Below are 17,935 nucleotides of genomic sequence, written 5' to 3' on the forward strand. Positions count from 1 at the left end.
ATATATAACATCATAATCATTAAAAAAATATTTAGAACTAAAAAAAGAGAAAAGAAAGTGTCAACAGAGCCTTAACCTACATGACTCTGTTAATCATCTCGGTGCACCATTCACCTACAAACAACAAATATTTATTGTACTTCGAAGAATAAAAAAATTAATTTTATATTTATTATTTTCAAAGCTCAGTTTTTCGTCAATTACACAGCAAAATTTATATATGGTTTTTTAAAATAAAATAAACTATAAGATTAATCGATTTTGTTTGAGTTTTGTATATTTTTTCTAACTAAATTAAAAAATATAACATTTGATCATTTTAGTTTTTATTTAATTAAAATGTGATCAATAATGATTAACTACGATTAACATTTAATATTAATGTGACACAATAAATACATAAAATTAAAAAATGTAAATTACACAAATAAGCATTAATGTTTAAGTAATTTTTTTCACTACAGTTTCAACAATTACAAACTGGTCACTAAAACATCAAAAGCTTCCTACTTTCTACTTATTTTCCACACACCCCACCACATCTGCTATATTCACGTGAATCACCCTTCACGCAACATAAACCTGAAACGGCTTGTTGATCGCACCAACCCTTCACGAACCACTATCTCCATCTTTTTGTAGAGAATTTTATTAAATAATATTTTTTAAAACATTGATTGATAAGGCAGTATTTTTTAAGGCAAGACTGCAATTTTAGAAGAGGGTGGGATCAATTAAACATCATAAAGCTAGCTGATGTTGGTTGCAGGCTCAGGCATATGACAATGCTGGAAGAGGCTGAATTCATGGAAAACATCCTTCATTCATTGCGATCCAAGATTTTGGGTTTATACGGTTTGTTTTACGTACATTTAATGTGGCAAATAACGCAGATGAGTTCTGTTGCTTAAAATTACTAATTATTTTTCATACACAATTAAGCAATCAGACTGATTTCATGATAATAATCATGTCTTAATTAAATATAGTTAAAAGTGATTGAATATTATATTTTTAAATTTAATAAGAATTGATGTATAAAATTTAAATGAAAGTGATGAATTATGTATTTTATCTTTCGAAATAATACAATGAAATTGAACAATTTTCTATTTTTAATAAAATATTTAATAAATTATATTTTTACGGTTAGTATTTATAATTTAGAATGAAATCCACTTCGATTTGGGATGAAATATATGATATTAATAAATTAGTTAATTAATAGTAAGTAATTCAATGGAGTATGGGTGATGCTAATATGCGAAGATATGACATAGAAATAGAAAGAAATAGAAATAGAAAGATTCTGCCTGCATCCGTAGGTTAGGTTTAGATTCTCAAGGCAATCTTCTTTTTTACTTTTTGTTTGTTTTACAGAGATTCATGGCGGCAACGTCAAATCGTACCCCTGGTATTTTATCTCTTTCTCTTTCTTGTTGATCGTTTGTTATTTCTGGCTTCCTTTTCCCTTTTTTTTCTCCGGCTCTTTTGATTTCATTGGGTTTTTTTTTTGTACCAAGTCATTTGGAATTTAATGGGTCAATTTCTTTTACTTATTTACTGTGTTTCAACTTTGTGGATCTTTGTTTGATTTGCTGTGTTTGGTTTGATTTGATCTATATGGAATTTGATCTTTTTATTAAGATCTAGGATCTGGGTCTTGTTAGTTGGAAGGAATTATTGATAAATTATGCTCTGCTTTTGTTGTATTCAATTTTTCTTCCCTTTAAAAACTTGGAATTAAACAATTGATTACGAGTTAGAAAAAGAAGGTGAATCGAAATTGAGAAAAAAAAAAACTACGTTGACATTGGTGTCAACGTGAACTTCCTTGAACTATATTTAACATCAAACAAATTGCAGAAAATCTTAGGCTGATTCCGGAAATCCCTTTCACTTATTTCCTTGTATGCTATCAGTTTCTTTCGAGCTTGAACATGATGTAGATGCTAGATGATTTGAGGATTTTGATGGCACATGCTTAGCTTCAAGACTACCTATCCTCGAATTTAGCTTTGGTTGGTCAATAATTATAGTGCCTGTGTTTCTAAGACTAATTTGTCACTGAGCATACTGATCGTGGATGCAGAAGAGCTACATGCTGATCCTGAAAACATGGAGGAGCAGGTAATTCTGAATTAATGGCATTGCTTCTTTAACCTATTTATTTCTGTTTGATCATTTGAAGAAGAACATTCTTACTAATGACCTTAATTTATCATTCTCTTACACAGCCGCTTTCAACAAAAAATGAGGCGACGGTTTCTCATAATTCCTCCCATGATACTGCCCCAGTAGGTCATCCGAGGGATAGCACTGGTCAATCTGGATCTTTCAGTTCAGTTGGAGATCATAACGTCTACACACCAACAATATATGCCCCTCAGGCACAGTCTTTCTATTACAGAGGTTAATCTTCTGTCTTCTGGGGTCTATTTTAAATATTTTAAAGCTGGGCCAGTCTGGCTGAGTCTTCTATGTACTGCTTCCAGTTGAAAATCTAATTTCCTTGTGCATTGGAGATTGGTAAAAAGAGTACTCTTTTTATCTTTCAATGCATAGTAGCTATTATTGTGGTAGCTCCTTGATATATCATTCACTGATCCATGTAAACCTAGTTTGGGCAAGGAATTTATATGAAATAGTATATACTGTATGATATATGTGAAAAAAAGAATTCCTCAGCTACCATAAACCAAACTTTTTTTTTTCTGGTTTTGTTCTTAATTGGGTTTACTACTTGAAATAGGAAACCCATATTTCAGTTTGTCTTCCTCTTTTGGATTTATGTTAGAAAGATATAGGTTGTTAATTTGAGAGCTGAAACTAGTCATAGTTGTAAATGTAAACATTTTAAGATGCTCAATCCGTTTCTTTATTCTATGTTGTACATATCCTGTTTATATTAGTAATAGTATAGGTGATAGTGCATGTTACTTTTTTAGTACTTTCTGTATTTTGAAAAAATGTGGAAAAGAGTAATTTATTTGTGCAAGGAGTAGCAGAAACCTTTTGATTTTCTAATACATTTTGTTTCTCTCTCAGTTTATCATTACTAGATATTTGAAGTAGAAATTAACCTGAGGGACTTCTTCCTAATTGAACAGCAGGCTACAACAATACTGCTGGTGAATGGGCTGAATATCCACCTTATGTAAATGATGATGGACTAGAACTTGGATCTATGGTGAGAACCTCTCCTTCCATTAATGTAAACTTTCTTTCAATGATTAAGCTTTATATCTTTTGTTGTGACATTTTTATATTAATTAGGGCATCTACAATGACAATCCATCACTTGTCTTCCACTCTGGATATGGCTACAATCCGCAAATGCCATATGGACCATATTCCCCAGTTACTACCCCTTTGCCTTCTGTCGGTGTGATGCACAGTTGTACTCTGCACAGCAATTTCCATTCTCAGGGCCACCATATTATCAGCAGTTAGTTCCTCCAAGTATGCCTTATATGAGTTCACCTACTACAATTTCACAACCGGAGCTAACCACCTTAGTTAGTGTTGACCAACAAGGTGATAACATGCTTTTTGGACCAAGGTCCGGTTATAGCACTCCATTGGGATCTTTTGGTAGAGGCGGTTTCCCCGGAAATCCTGGTACACTAGGATTTAGTGATTCACATCAAGGTTTTGATGGATTGAGGTCTGAAGGACTTTGGTCAGATTGGTCCAAGCCTTCTGACCGACAGAGATCTTTGGCTCCCATATCACAGGCAGTATCTCCCCAGTCATTTGGACCAATTGGGCAGAATGTTCCACTGGTATTTTGAATTTTGGAGATTTTATTATATATCATTTATCTTTCTTTTATAACTAAGCTTCATGTTTTGAGTTTGGAAGGTTTCCAAATTTATATTTCTTTTAACATTCTTAGGTGGCGTTTGGTTCGTTGGAATCCCTTGGAATTAGGGGGAATTGGAATCCAATTCTACCATTTTTCCATGTTTGGTTCAAGTTTTCAAAGGGGGAATTGGAATCCAATTCCATCAAGGGAGGGAAAGTAAATTCTATCCATAACATAATGGAATTGAAATCCTTTGGAGGAGTGAATGTGAAATTTGACCATACTACTCTCATCAATCTTTTGGTATTCGGGTCGGATTTTTTTTTAAAATTTCGGGTTTGGGTCGGGTTTTTTTAAGTTTAATATTCGGGTCGGGTTTTTTTAAGTGTGATATTCGGTTATGGTTTGGGTTTAGGGTGAAAAATATCCGACCCGACCCGAAAAAATATATAATTTTATCTTATATATTTAGGAATAATTACAATTATACCCCTCTATATATAATTTTTTTTCAATTAAGTCAATGTTTTTATTGAATAAAAATAATATTTTTATTATTTCTGGTCGGGTCGGGTCGAGTTTCTAATTCATATATTCGGGTTGGGTGAAACTTTATTTTGGTCGGGTCGGGTTGGGTCTCGGGGGGAGGTTCCCTTGTTCTGGGGTCGGGTCGGGTGGACCAAAAACCCGACCCATGGCAATCCCTAATTGGGATGATTTTAACTTATGATGTTTATTAGTATGATTTTTATAATTTATTGAAATGAATAATCAATAAAATGAAAATTTAATATTTTTTAAATTTTAATAATATATTGCTACATGTAAGTTATAAAAAAAATTAAAATTAAGCAAAAAAATAAGAAGAGTAATTCTGTCATTTTACATTACTGAAATCAAATTCATCTTACATGTATGCAAACCAAACAGAATATTAAATTGGATTCCAGTTCAATTTCCTGCCAACTAAATAAGTTTCAGATTCCAATTCCTTCACAGATTCCAATTCCCTCATAAACATTCCAGCGAACCAAACGCCATCTTAGTTTCCATAATAGATATTCATGGTTATCTATTCCCATTTAATATCTTTCATTAGCTGTTAAATTTATATAGGAATAAGGTCTGTGCAGTGGTACTACATTCATTGTAATATCAATATATTTGGTGAAGCTAGTATCTGAATTTGATACATTTTAAATTAGTATACTGTCTTAATTTTGATTTTTTTCTTGGTCAGGCATATCAGCAACAAAGGTTATTTTATCAATTGGGATCCGGTGTAAACTCCTATAACAGAGGCTACTTGCAAAGTGATCTCAACCACGACCCTCGTTTTGGAAGTGGGTCATTTCCTAGTCCGGGTGCTAGCAACAGGGGCTGGCTATCACTTGATAGTGACAGACGGCGTGGAAGGGGCAGTGGTGTTCCTCTATGTGGTTGTAATGGTGCTCTTGATATCCTTAGCGAGCAAAACCGAGGACCTAGGGCCTCAAAACCTAAGAATCAAATTACAACTGAACATAGTTCTTCCATTGATGATAATAAAAACAACAAACCTCCATCCAAGATCCATGATGATTCATACAACAGGCCAGATTTCTCAGCTGATTACAAGAATGCCAAGTTCTTTATAATCAAGTCATATAGTGAAGACAATGTTCACAAGAGTATCAAATATGGTGTCTGGGCTAGCACTCTTAATGGGAACAAAAAATTGGATGCTGCTTATCGTGAGGCCAAGGAGAACCAGGACCCTTGCCCGGTGTTTCTCTTCTTTTCGGTAAATAAGTTTTAGACAAATTTTCTATTTACTTGATTTATGCCAGTTTAATATATGCTATTTAACATATCAAGCTCTAAGTAGACCTAGCAGTATTGGACAAGACACGATTGCACGGCACAAACACGACATGGGAATAAATAACAAAAATGCGACATGTAAGAGAACACGAACATAGAATGAGTACATGAATATCTCAAGATCTAAGCAAGTGTATCAAAATTTGTATAAATATAAAATAACTAAAACATGTTAATGACATGGTGAAACACAGGAACATGACATGTATACATGTAGTGTCAGGTCTATAGTTTTAAGGTGTCATTTTCTTTGAATCCAGCCATTTAACCCATTTATTTTGTGGTTGCATTTGTTCATATGCTTTATTTCTTTTTGTTCTTAGGAATGGTATGTTCCTTTTCACCCCATTCATCTCCATGGATTTTGTATGTCACAACTTTTGCAGGTGAATGCTAGTGCTCAGTTCTGTGGTGTCGCTGAAATGGTTGGACCTGTTGATTTTGATAAGAGTGTGGATTACTGGCAGCGAGATAAATGGAGTGGGCAGTTCCCTGTTAAATGGCATTTTATCAAAGATGTTCCCAACAGTCAGTTCCGTCACATTATACTGGAAAATAATGATAATAAGCCTGTAACCAACAGTAGAGATACTCAAGAGGTACATATTTAGATGATCATATATTAAAAATGACCATTCATTTCAAAGTGTTCTGGTTTTCAAATTGGTGAACTGCTTTTAGTTAAGACAGCTAAATATTCATGGGTAACTCTATTTAGGGCTAACCCTAAAAAACCAAATTAACCTTGAACCTTCTCACTTTTTCTTGGTAAACCCCTATGCTTATATTTTATTGTACCTTAATAAAGCCCCTAGTCCCAATGCATGGTTGACTTACCTTATAGTCAAAGCTAGTTGGATTTCCCCCCCAAAGGTACAAATTAAAGGTTAAAGGCTTGATTTTAATAAAAATTCAGGGGAATAACTATAAAAATTGGTAAGGTTGAGGTGCTTTTTGTTTTTAGCCTTCTTAGTTTTGAGGATTTAAATGGTTTTACTAATTGGATAGTTCTTATTTATAGTAATATTTATTTTGTTTTTGTGTTGAACAATAATTTTGCAGGTGAAATTGGAGCAAGGAATTGAGATGTTGAACATCTTTAAAAGTTATGAAACTGATACATCAATCCTGGATGATTTCGACTTCTATGAGGAGAGGCAGAAAGCCATGCAGGAGCGTAAGACCAGACAACAAGCTAGCCTTGTGTCTGCTGGGGTTGTTGGAGAAACTGAGCATAGAAATACCGTTGCATTATCCGACGACTTTATAAAACAGATGTCAAAGAGCTTTGCTCAAGTTGTCTGCTTGGATGATGGTAATAAAGATGGCTCTGCTATTGAGAGAACAAGTTCTGCTTCTGATGGTTTGAAAGTTGCAAGTGTTAAACTTGAAGATGCTGTCACGGCAGCCGTCCCTTCTGCCTTCTGCCCAAGCAAGTAAGGAATAAGCATTCCAGGCAGCCTTGCTTAACTGTATGTGACACAAACTTCCTTTTTCGCCTTTTGTTTATCATTTTTATTTTGTGAGATGCTACATCTCTCATTTGGTGAAATTCATTTGGAGTGCATTCGTAGTTGGAACAAGGTCTGTCAAGTTTTATGGGGCTGGTTTGCTTCATGTGTAATATTTGCCCGTAATCATAAGTTTTCTCTTTCTTCGTTTCTTTAACCGTAGTCACTAGTTTCTTTCCCTTTCGTCTTTTCTTTGGGTTCTAGCAATTGCTTTGCATAATGGCTGATATCTTCCTTTTGTAAAGTTCCCCATCCTTGCAGGCAGTCAGGTCTAATAAAAGAATACTTCAATTGGTGTTGTAGAGTCTTTGCCTTTCTTTCCGTTTCCCTCTTGATATTCTTCATTTGATCTGTTCCCGATGTGTACGAAGGATACGACTCTTTAAAGATTCTTCAAATATACGAGGGGGAAAAACGCTTAAAGGTTAGTATTCTAGTAACTCATGTTTTGTGCTCCTGGTAAGGTCATCAGATACGGATACTTGAAGAAAATTAAAAGAGTTCGAACTACAGAAGTAAAGGACTATTGGAATTTCAGTTGCCAACAATTCTTTGTTGCGGTGTTTTTCATCATCATACAACTGTTCTTTTTCCATGAATCCAAGTTTTAAATTTGTTGGTTTATTATGAGTCTTTTGCAATGTACAATTCGTGCATGGAGAAGTAAATAATGCATCCCATTCATATACCTTTTTATTGGTCTGAAAACCCGAAACTTACCAGTTTTGGTACATAAGAAAATCAACCTAAAATCAAGGATTTAGGACCGTATAATTGCTTAGAAGTCCAAATTCGCTTAATCTGTTGTCATCTCTTATCAAAACTGGATACTCTTTTCTCTTCATTGAAATGACTTTGCGATTGCAAATTTCATTAAAATAAGTAATTGATGAATTTTGAATTATTCATTTAAATAATTTTATTATAATAGTATATTATAACCTTTTTTTTAAATAAATGTAGGAAGAATTTTGAAGTCGTGTCCTTATATGGATCGTGCAGGCATCAAAATAATATTTTTATTGAAACATAAGAACAGAGAAATTAACAAAATTATGCAGTCAAATTACATCGGTGTTATATGCACAATTACCAACATATTTAAATCGATTTTTCATAAAATAATTAAAAAAAACCCTAAAACTTACGCAGGCAGAAACCAGCTTTGTTTCGACGACAAGTTAGTTTAGTAGTCAGAGTTAATTTAGTAGATAGAGACATTAGATTCTTTAAATAAAGTTAATAGTTTAAACTTTAGTGTTTTTAAATAAAATAATTACGTTAGGATGGTAGCTCTCATAATGAATCTTTATAAAATCTGATATGAATTAGTAAGTCAATAAATCGAATATCAATGATTAATTAAAAAACAGTAACACTTAAAAAAAAGGGGGGAAATAGCTAGTATTTTTTTTATGTTCCGACTGCATTTTAACCCTATCATCTTCTTCTTTAATCTTGGCTACTTGGGCTGCCAGAATTTGCAACCGCATTCACTGTGTAAGAAGAGAAAGAGAAGAGATGGATCATATGAATACGTGAGTGGAATAGAACAAAACAGAATATTTGGCGGGTGGGGGGAAAGGGAGAAAATAGATGGATATGGGAAGTGTGCTGGAGTGCCTGCAAAGAAGAAAATTTTCTCCTCTGGTCAGCCATACGGGTGAGTTTAAGAAAGCAATGATAAGATTTGTTTCCCAAGATCCTATCTGTCTTTACGCCTAAGTTGGGCACATCGAAGAGCATCTTTGCCAATGCCAACGTTTCTTCTTCCTGCCAATCCACCATGAGCTGACTGCAATCTGTTAAAAATGTGCCAGTCCCATTGATTGCTTGGCCGTTGTAAGTTGAAGAAGCAATATCCCTAATGAACATATGTCCGATTTCAACCCCACCACACCCGTTTGCTGATATTCCGGATCTATGTAGCAGAACGTACCCACTTCTGAAGTTATGTGTACTTGTCTCTTGTTCTCAGCAACAGCAGGCACAAGCCTTGCTAATCCCACATCGCCAATCTTGCTAACGTAGTTGTGATCTAGCAATATGTTGGTGGGCTATAGGTCGCGATGCACCATCGACTCCGGCTTTGTCTGATGGAGAAAAAGCAGGCCTGTGGCAATAACTGTGGCTATTCGGAATCAGATTTCCCAAGACAGTGCCGGAGTATTATTCCCTTTCCGAAAAATGCAATCTTCTGAGCTTCCATTGCTCATGTATTCGTAGACTAGAATGCCATACTCAGGACAGGCACCTAGAAGAAGCACCATGTTCGGATGGCCTATACAGCTCATTACTTCGAGCTTGCGCAACAAATCAAACATCAACATGTTGCTGAAAAATGTTTCAGATTGTATGCATGGTGACAAACGTTGTAGCATATAAACAACATATTAGTTGCTGCTTACCTCTTGCAGAAACTGTAATCTCCCTTGACCAGCATCTGGACTGCAACCTGCGTATGATCAAGATAACACTTGTAACCAGGTCCATAACCCCCTTCTCCGATCTTTCGAGATGGAGCAAAGTTCTGGGTCTCTTGTTCAATTTCGTCTATTGTATATCTTCGATATTGGATAAAGCCTCAAGCATTTTCTTCATATCCGTTGCTTCTCTTAGAGTCTCCCCTTCTAAACTGGGTGATTTTTGTGATACCGCAAGTCTCTCTGCCGCTTTGGCTGCTTCAACGGCGGCCATGCACTTTGCCCTCTCTGCTTCTACCGCCGACATTGCTGCTTCCTCAGCTTGTCTTGCCTCTTCCGGTCTTTCTTCTTCTTTGTACTTGTATCGATTCAGCTCCATTGCCTAACTTAAATATTTCAGTAAAGTAAACTTTTGTGTACAAATTTGAAAGATTCACAAATTCCGAGTTCTAGACTAGGTTAAGTATAATATATTTATTTTTTTAATCGAGTAATTCAAATTCAGTATTTTAAAATCCTATCAATGTAAAAAAATTAGAATTTAAACTCCTTAACATTTTCTTAATGAATCTAATACATAATCTCCTAAATTAATTAAGAGTTAATTTTATTAAAAAATTATTTTACATCAAAAGAAACTTTTTCTTGTATACCACTTTATTGTGTCTTCTTGAATTTAGGAATGTTTGACTATTTTTTAGGTCAACATTAACAAAAATAATCATCACACGTGTAATTTTAATCTCAAATCGATAAGTCAAAACAAATCTGAAATAAATTGTCGAGATTTTAAAGTAAATTTGAAAATTTGCTTGTACCATTAAATCATGATTTATGGAGACAATTATGACATTTCCAAATCCATTTCACATACGGATGAAGGAAAGTGATTCTGATCATCCAGTTGTTCAATCTCTTGCATCACCTGCTTTAACTGGGGTCTAACCCTCAGATACTCTTCACAACAACTCAATCCGATCTTCAAAAGGTTCATCGTTCCAATCCTTTTGTCCCTGGTTCCCAGCTTCATCCCTTTATCAAACACTTGGTCCATCTTCTTCTCCATAACCATGTCAGCGACCCAAGTGACTAGACTCGTTTGAGCATCGTAATTAGGGTTTAGGTAGTTCTCTGGGAACTTACCCGTCACGAGCTCCAGTATCAATATCCCAAAGCACCACACATCGGTTTTCTTGCTGATGCGACCTTTAAGAGCAAACTCGGGTGATTTGTAAGCAGCCATAACCAAATGGACTTGCTCTTGGTTGACCATCGGTGCTAATCCGTAATCACATAACAATGGGTTAAAGGCGTCGTCGAGAAGCACGTTGGATGATTTCAAATTGCCATGGGGTAGCATTAGGGTCGGGAGCTCTTTGTATAGGTAACTCAACCCCCTCGCCACGCCTTTTATGATCTTCAATTGACTTTCCCAATCAAGACTAGGTTTATCGTTGCCTGGACAAAACGAAGCAGAGTTAGCAGCTGAAAACTTTTTGGTCAAATTATGGTTCTGGTCCCTTTACTATATTCAAAGTAAGTTTTACTCTCTTTATACCAGAATAAATTTGTATGAGTATGATGAGTTGGAAGTGTTATTTTTAAGAGGCATTGAAAAAAATTACCATGAAGGTGAGTAGCCAAGCTGCCATTTTGCATGTAGTTAGAAGCCAATAATTTTTCATCTTTCATGTAGTGATATACGGCAAGGGGCAACAAGTTTTGATGATTCAACCTCCCTAATCTCCTCATGTGCTCATAAAAAACTTGCTTCCCCTCATTTTTCATTTGCTTATGCCTCTTCACCGCCATGGGTCCATCGTACATCACCACCTTGTACGAAGCTGCAAAATTCCCGCTCCCAAGAACCTCGGCCGAGGCTCTTAACAAATCTTGCATACCAAACCTTTGGGACTATCTTTCAAGAAAGTGAGTTTCCCGTGCTCAAGACTCCTCACCGCCTTTTTTTTCTTTGACTCGACAGCATTTGTCCCCTGTGATGTTTGAGGATTTTGGGTCCTTCGAGACAGATATATTAATACAAGTGCTGGGACGATGAGCAGTAGTAGTACCATACATGTCAGAATTAGCGCTAGCGTGAGAGCATGTGTTGGTGCCTTGTCTTCCTGGACCCGGGTGGAAGTGGAAATGTGACTCTCCATTGGACCGCTCCACCTGAATTCTTGTAATGGTTTCCCACATAAATTATTGTTGCCTGCATCATATTAAATGTGGCAAGTATTGCCGTGAAATTCAAATCCCATTCTACTTAGTTTTCATGGTTGGTTATGAACATGGCATGCCAGAGTTTGGAATGCTTATGGCAGCAGAGATATTGATGAGTAAACGTAAATGAATGGTTGGTAGTACCTGAGAACATGGTTGCACCCAAATGGCTTAAGCTTGCGGGGATGGGACCTTCCAATCGATTGTTTGCGAAGCTAGCCACCTTTGGGCTCCGCTTAAAATCAGGTATCCGGCCACCAAATTGATTCCCTTTCCAGTCTCAGCATCAAAAGCCTGGGCAGCATGGTTAGCGATGATGGTATTTTACCGGCGAAACCATTATTAGCCAACACCACTTTCTTCAACCATCTCATCCCTTCGAACGCATCATCAGGTATCTCCCCGGTAAATCGATTATTCGACAGATACAAAGCCTTCAGTGCACCCAATTTCCTCACGTTAAACATCGCACCTTCAAAATCATTGTTCATAAGGCTTAGAGTGCGTAACGTGGGCAATGCTTCAAGGATTTCAACATTCACATCACCTTGTAAGCCCATGTTCTCTAACTGCAAACTATCTTACCCCTGGAGCAGATGACGTCGATCGAGTTTGCCTTGTCCCCGTTGCATGGACTGGTGGAAGCATTCAAAGGCTTATTCCAAACTTTTTAACACCCAACCAACCCCTCTGGTTTTGGATGACAAACGCAACTCCACTTCCACAAGTAAGCATCGACTTTTCAAGCCAAGTTCTTAGCCAATTATATTTTCCACCAATGCTTTGCAATCAACTTCTTTAAGACATTTTAGCAACCCCAAAATCAATGATTTGGAAGACCACCAGTAAAGCCCAAATGTGTGAGCTGATGCATTTTGGGTGATTTTATGTTCTCCTCTCATATCTAAAACACATTCATAAAGACTGTGAAACACAATGGATCTCCTTGCTTAATACCTTTGCCACCACAGGCATTCAGCACAATGAGAACAATGTTGCTCGGTGAACCCCACCACTTTTACCACTTGCAACATAAATCTGCAGTCTAAAGAATCAAATGCTCTTGCATGCTATTTTTTTTTCACATTTTAGTTAATCATATTTCTTATTACACAAGGAACTGAATTTTAGTTATAGCAAACCCCAAAACTGAACAACAATGTAGTGAGTGAGTGAGCGACTATTATTTTACTGAGTCATTCATGTTAATTCCAGGTGAGTTAAACTTACAAATTGCTCTTTTCACACAAAGAATCATGTGGATTTAGGTCTGGGACTAGGGTCTTCATGGCAGGCCTTATTCAAACACCAACTCATGTCTTCCAGCCTTTTGCATAACTTTTCAATATTTTAACCAACAAAGTGTTGGTTTTAACTACATAATGATACTCGTCTTTGTAAAGTTTCTAAACAAATTGACTGTTATATACTTGTAAATTCCTCTTTCGATTCGATGATAGATCTTTTACAAGTGTCATAATAATGTTTTTTTTCTCTTATGATGAATTGAAAAGCAAGATAATTTTAATTTTTCGAATTTTAATGTATTTATTATCCAATAAATTTGATTAACTTATGGGAAGATTCATTATCATAGCTTTGCAAAATGAACTCTTGTATAATAAATAAAATTTAAAATTGAATCAAAATTTCTTCCCATTTAAAAAAAAAAACTCTAGCCACTTTCTTCCTCCTCCTCTCTCTTTTTTTCTTCTTTACAAATTGTGACAATTTTATTGATCAATCCAACTTTTTCTTCTTTAATTTTGTTTAACCGACAGCGGCATCGGTTTTGATGTTGGTTGTCGCTTGCCAGTTATCTTTTTTCTTTTTCTTTTTTAGTTTTTTAATAAAAATAATTATGTCTTTGTGACATGTTTTTTGTATTATATACGTTTATCTTTGCCTTTGTGACAATTTTTTTCTGCCTTTTTGGTAGCTTACGATTTTTTTCTTCGTTTATATTTTTTTCACAGGTTGGATTTGACATCGCCACGACTGATTAAGATGACGTTTATTAGTTGTCGTGTTGATCTTCCCTGCTTTAGACCCTCAGATTGGTTTGGATATGCGTTTTGCGCTAGTAGATGTTTTATCACGTCGCTTGACTCTGATTTGTGATTTGTCGGTGGTCTTTTAATAGTTTTATTCCCTTTTGTGGTTCGTTTACCGATACAATCATATTTTTTTCGTATCTTTATTTTATTCGAGCATTGGTTAGGTTTTTAACATTTTCCTTTTATGATCTAGTGACTAGTTTTTGTGTTAATGGTTATAGAAAAATGTCCTAATTATAATTTCGTTTACATTTACGGTTATGCTCGTAAATCTTCATTGTCATTCTGAATATTTTCTATTTTTAATAAAACTAGTGGCTTTCTATAAAAAAATGAATCAAATTTACAAATTTCAAAAATAATAAAATTAAAGGATTGTAACAAACCTAATCACTTTCTTCCTCCTCATCTCTCTCCCTTTTCTTCTTCTTCTTTACAACTTGTGTCAATTTTATTGATCAAACCATCTTTTTCTTCTTTAATTTTGTTTAACCGACGGCGGTACCTATTTTGATGTTAGTTGTCGCCGCCGATTTTTTTTTTATAGTTTTTTAATAAGAATAATTATGTCTTTGTAACATGTTCTCTGCCTTTATGACATATTTATCTCTGTCTTTGTGGCATGTTTTTCTCTACCTTTTGGTAGCTTACGGTTTTTTGCCCTTATTTTTTCCGTTTCTTATTTTTTCACAAGATTGGATTTGACATCGTCATGACTGATCAAGATATCACTTATTTGTTATCATGTTGATCTTCCTTGCTTTGGACCTCAAATTGATTTGGATACACGTTTTGCGCTCGTTGATAGTTTTCTCACGTTGTTTGACTCTGATTTGTGATTTGTCAGTGGTCTTTTAGTAGTTTCATCCCCTTTTGTGGTTCGTTTACCGATACAGACATATTTATATGTATCTTTATTTTATTCAAGCATTGGTTAGATTTTTTAACATTTTCTTTTTATGGTCCTTGTGTGATCTAGGTGGTTAGTTTTTGTGTTAATGGTTATAGAAAATTTTCCTAATTATATTTTAGTTTACGTTTACGGTTATACTCGTAAATCTTCATTATAATTCTGAATAATTTCTATTTTTAATAAAACTAATCTATCAAAAAAATTGAATCAAATTTACTTATTTACATTATATGAATAAAATATTTTGAATTAAATTTATAATATGAGCTAAATATAGGTAATGTGTTTAAAAATAGTATCATAGATACCACAAGCATAATATTAATGAAAATATAACTAATATTAAAGCACTATTTCAATATATATATATTGACATTTAAATATTAAAATAATATAAAATAAAAAAATTCAATAAATCAAATAATTAATTATTTAATTAAAATATATGTTATAAAGTATTTATTTTTATAAACAATAATATCCAATTTGACAAAAAAATCGACATATACCTTTAGAGAATTTATATAAATAACACTTTATCTATTTTGATAAAAAAAATAACTATTATAATAAGATGAAATAAGATAAGACGACAATAGCATTTCAAAAGTTATTTTTTATTTTTAATAATATTTTTTCTGCAAAAAAGAGAAAGAAAAAGCACTTAAAAATTTTGTTGGTTGTTGAAGGCACTGGGATTTGGAAGTATGATCCCGGTCATCTACACATTTGGGGATAATGAGGCGGCGTCGGTAACTCGGCGGCGTCCGGTGAAGCACAGCAAGAAGAAGAAGAAGAAGAAGCATCAAGGGTGGTGAACCCAAAGTCATGCAAGAACATGCCATCCTTTTTTATTTCCACCATTCTCAGGATCTTCTCGAACACCGGAACCTCACAGGGGATGATCAAAACCCCTTCCTGTTGAAACCCGAACTCTTCTTCTGCTTTCCTTAGCAATACCCTAAACGCCTCGTGTCCCAGATACTCCGTCGGTATCACGAACCGCTTCCTCTCTTCCCCCACCATCACCGCCACGAACCCCTTTGGCGTCGACGACGACGACGAAGACGAAGACGAAACCTCTGTGAACGACAGCGTCCTCTTCAGGAACTTTATGGTTCGACTTCCACTTCCGCCGCTGCTGGCGGCGGAGTTGTTGTCGTTGGATGCATTTGCTATCTTTTTCCACTTCTTGAGGATCTGTTGAAGCCTGACCACCTCTCTGATCTTGTTGGACTTTCTTCTACTTGAATCCATTAAACGCACTTTGAACTTGCTGCCAAAGTAAAACGGTTCAACCTACTTTTGATGAAAGCCTTCGGTTGTTTATATAATATAAACAAGCTCCAACGCTCCATAGAATTGGAAGGTGCTTAGCAACCATTTTTAAATAATGAAATATAAGTAGGAAACTATTTGAATAAAAAATATTGAGTAAAATATATAAATGATCCTCGATTATAGAGTGATGTTTAATTGAGTCCCCTGATTACGGAAAGTTACAAAATGATCTCCTAACTATAAGGCGTCGTTTTGTTGAGTCTTTCGGTTATTAAAAATTACAAAATAATCACTCGACTATCAATATGTTCCAAACTCGTCATTTTTCTTAAAATGATGGTTTTTGAGTTGAACGTTAAATTGCTCATTGAGATATCATAAAATCTAATCATATAATTGTTTGAGTTGTATTTTGTGGATCGAGACTCTGTATACAATATATTTTCGAGCTAGTACTTGAAATATTATGTCGTCAAACCAATGCTTAAAAGTAACGATGGTGCCAGTAATATCGATTTTATCAACGTCCAACTTTGACTGAAAATAGTTTTTTAACGGAAAATGATGAGTTTGAAACATATTAATAATCGAGTGACCATTTTGTAACTTTTAATTACCGGAATGACTTAACAAAGCGACACTCTATATTCGACGGACTACTTTGTAACTTTTAATAGTTAAGGGACTCAACAAAACAGGAATCATTTGTGTATTTTACCCTAATCATTTCATGTTAGACTTAACAAAATGCTTTCTCCAATTCAACCCATCTCTTAAGTTTTCTCTTACTTTTGGACGGTTCAATATTTTATGAATTTAAGCCTTTAGCTTTAATTTTTTTTATGTTAAAACATACTATTTTAATCAAATTAAAGGTTTTGTTAATGAATAGCTTTGGAACATTCTTTCAAATTAGCTACTCTATTATTTATAGTAATCACATATAAAAATACTAATATATGTAATTAATGTAACTTGAAGAGTATTTTATAATTACATTTATTCAAATCATGATATGAAATATTTTTTTATTTAGTTATTTTATCATTATGATAGAATTGCCCATCTAACTCAGTTAGTAAAGCGCAATGCTTTTAATCTTGTGGTCGTGAGATCGAGTCTCACTGAGGGCAATTCATAACGGAGGTCTTCCACGGAAGTTGCTCTCAACCTGGCGTTGGGGGCAGCCTACTACCCTACCTCCCCCTTACCTCATTACATATAGGAATAGGGTCAGCTAAAAAAATCATTATGATCGGTTTAAAAGCTTAAAAAAATATTTAGTATAATGTTAATATTAAAATAAAACTTTAACTATTAAATAATAGGGTAGAGTACACGAATGGTCTCCCGACTATAGGATAATGCTTTATTGAGTCCCTTGAGTATTAAATGTTACAAAATGGTCCCTCAACTATAAGGAGTCGCTTTGTTGAGTCCCTCGACTATTAAAAACTACAAAATGGTCATTCGACTATTCATTATGTTTCAAACTCGTCATTTTTCATTAAAATTTTAACGACAGTCTGAGTTGTATGTTAACCTACTGATTGAAATATGATAAAACATGATCTCATAATATCAAATTACTATCATATATCAGTCAACATATTAACGTCCAACTCAAATGACTGTTAATTTTTCAACGAAAAAGTATGAGTTTGGAACATAATGAATAGACGAGTGACCATTTGCAACATTTAATAGTCGAGGGACTCAACAAAGCAACTCCCGATAGTTGAGGGACCATTTTGTAATATTTAACAATAAAATGACTCAATAAAACAATATCTTATAGTCAGTGGACTATTTGTATACTTGACCCTAAATAGTAATTTAAATTCTACTAACCT

General features: G+C 34.6%; 1 protein-coding gene and 3 pseudogenes across 1 annotated transcript; 1 reads left to right on the plus strand and 3 right to left on the minus strand.

Annotated features, from left to right (window-relative positions):
• The first annotated feature begins 1,257 nt into the window (after nucleotides 1-1,257).
• Nucleotides 1,258-7,489, plus strand: LOC120183365 (annotated as a pseudogene).
• A 1,362-nt stretch (nucleotides 7,490-8,851) lies between these two features.
• On the minus strand, nucleotides 8,852-10,061 carry LOC120183330 (annotated as a pseudogene).
• A 388-nt stretch (nucleotides 10,062-10,449) lies between these two features.
• Nucleotides 10,450-12,806, minus strand: LOC120183331 (annotated as a pseudogene).
• Nucleotides 12,807-15,518: 2,712 nt separating this feature from the next.
• LOC120183332 (auxin-responsive protein SAUR72-like) lies at nucleotides 15,519-16,086 on the minus strand. Its single transcript, XM_039188056.1, has one exon. The coding sequence runs from the start codon at nucleotides 16,056-16,058 to the stop codon at nucleotides 15,519-15,521; it is 540 nt and encodes a 179-aa protein (XP_039043987.1). The 5' UTR covers nucleotides 16,059-16,086.
• Nucleotides 16,087-17,935: the final 1,849 nt, after the last annotated feature.

The sequence above is a fragment of the Hibiscus syriacus genome, unplaced genomic scaffold (assembly GCF_006381635.1).
Source record: "Hibiscus syriacus cultivar Baekdansim isolate YM2019G1 unplaced genomic scaffold, ASM638163v2 tig00112758_pilon, whole genome shotgun sequence".
NCBI classification, from domain to species: domain Eukaryota; kingdom Viridiplantae; phylum Streptophyta; class Magnoliopsida; order Malvales; family Malvaceae; genus Hibiscus; species Hibiscus syriacus.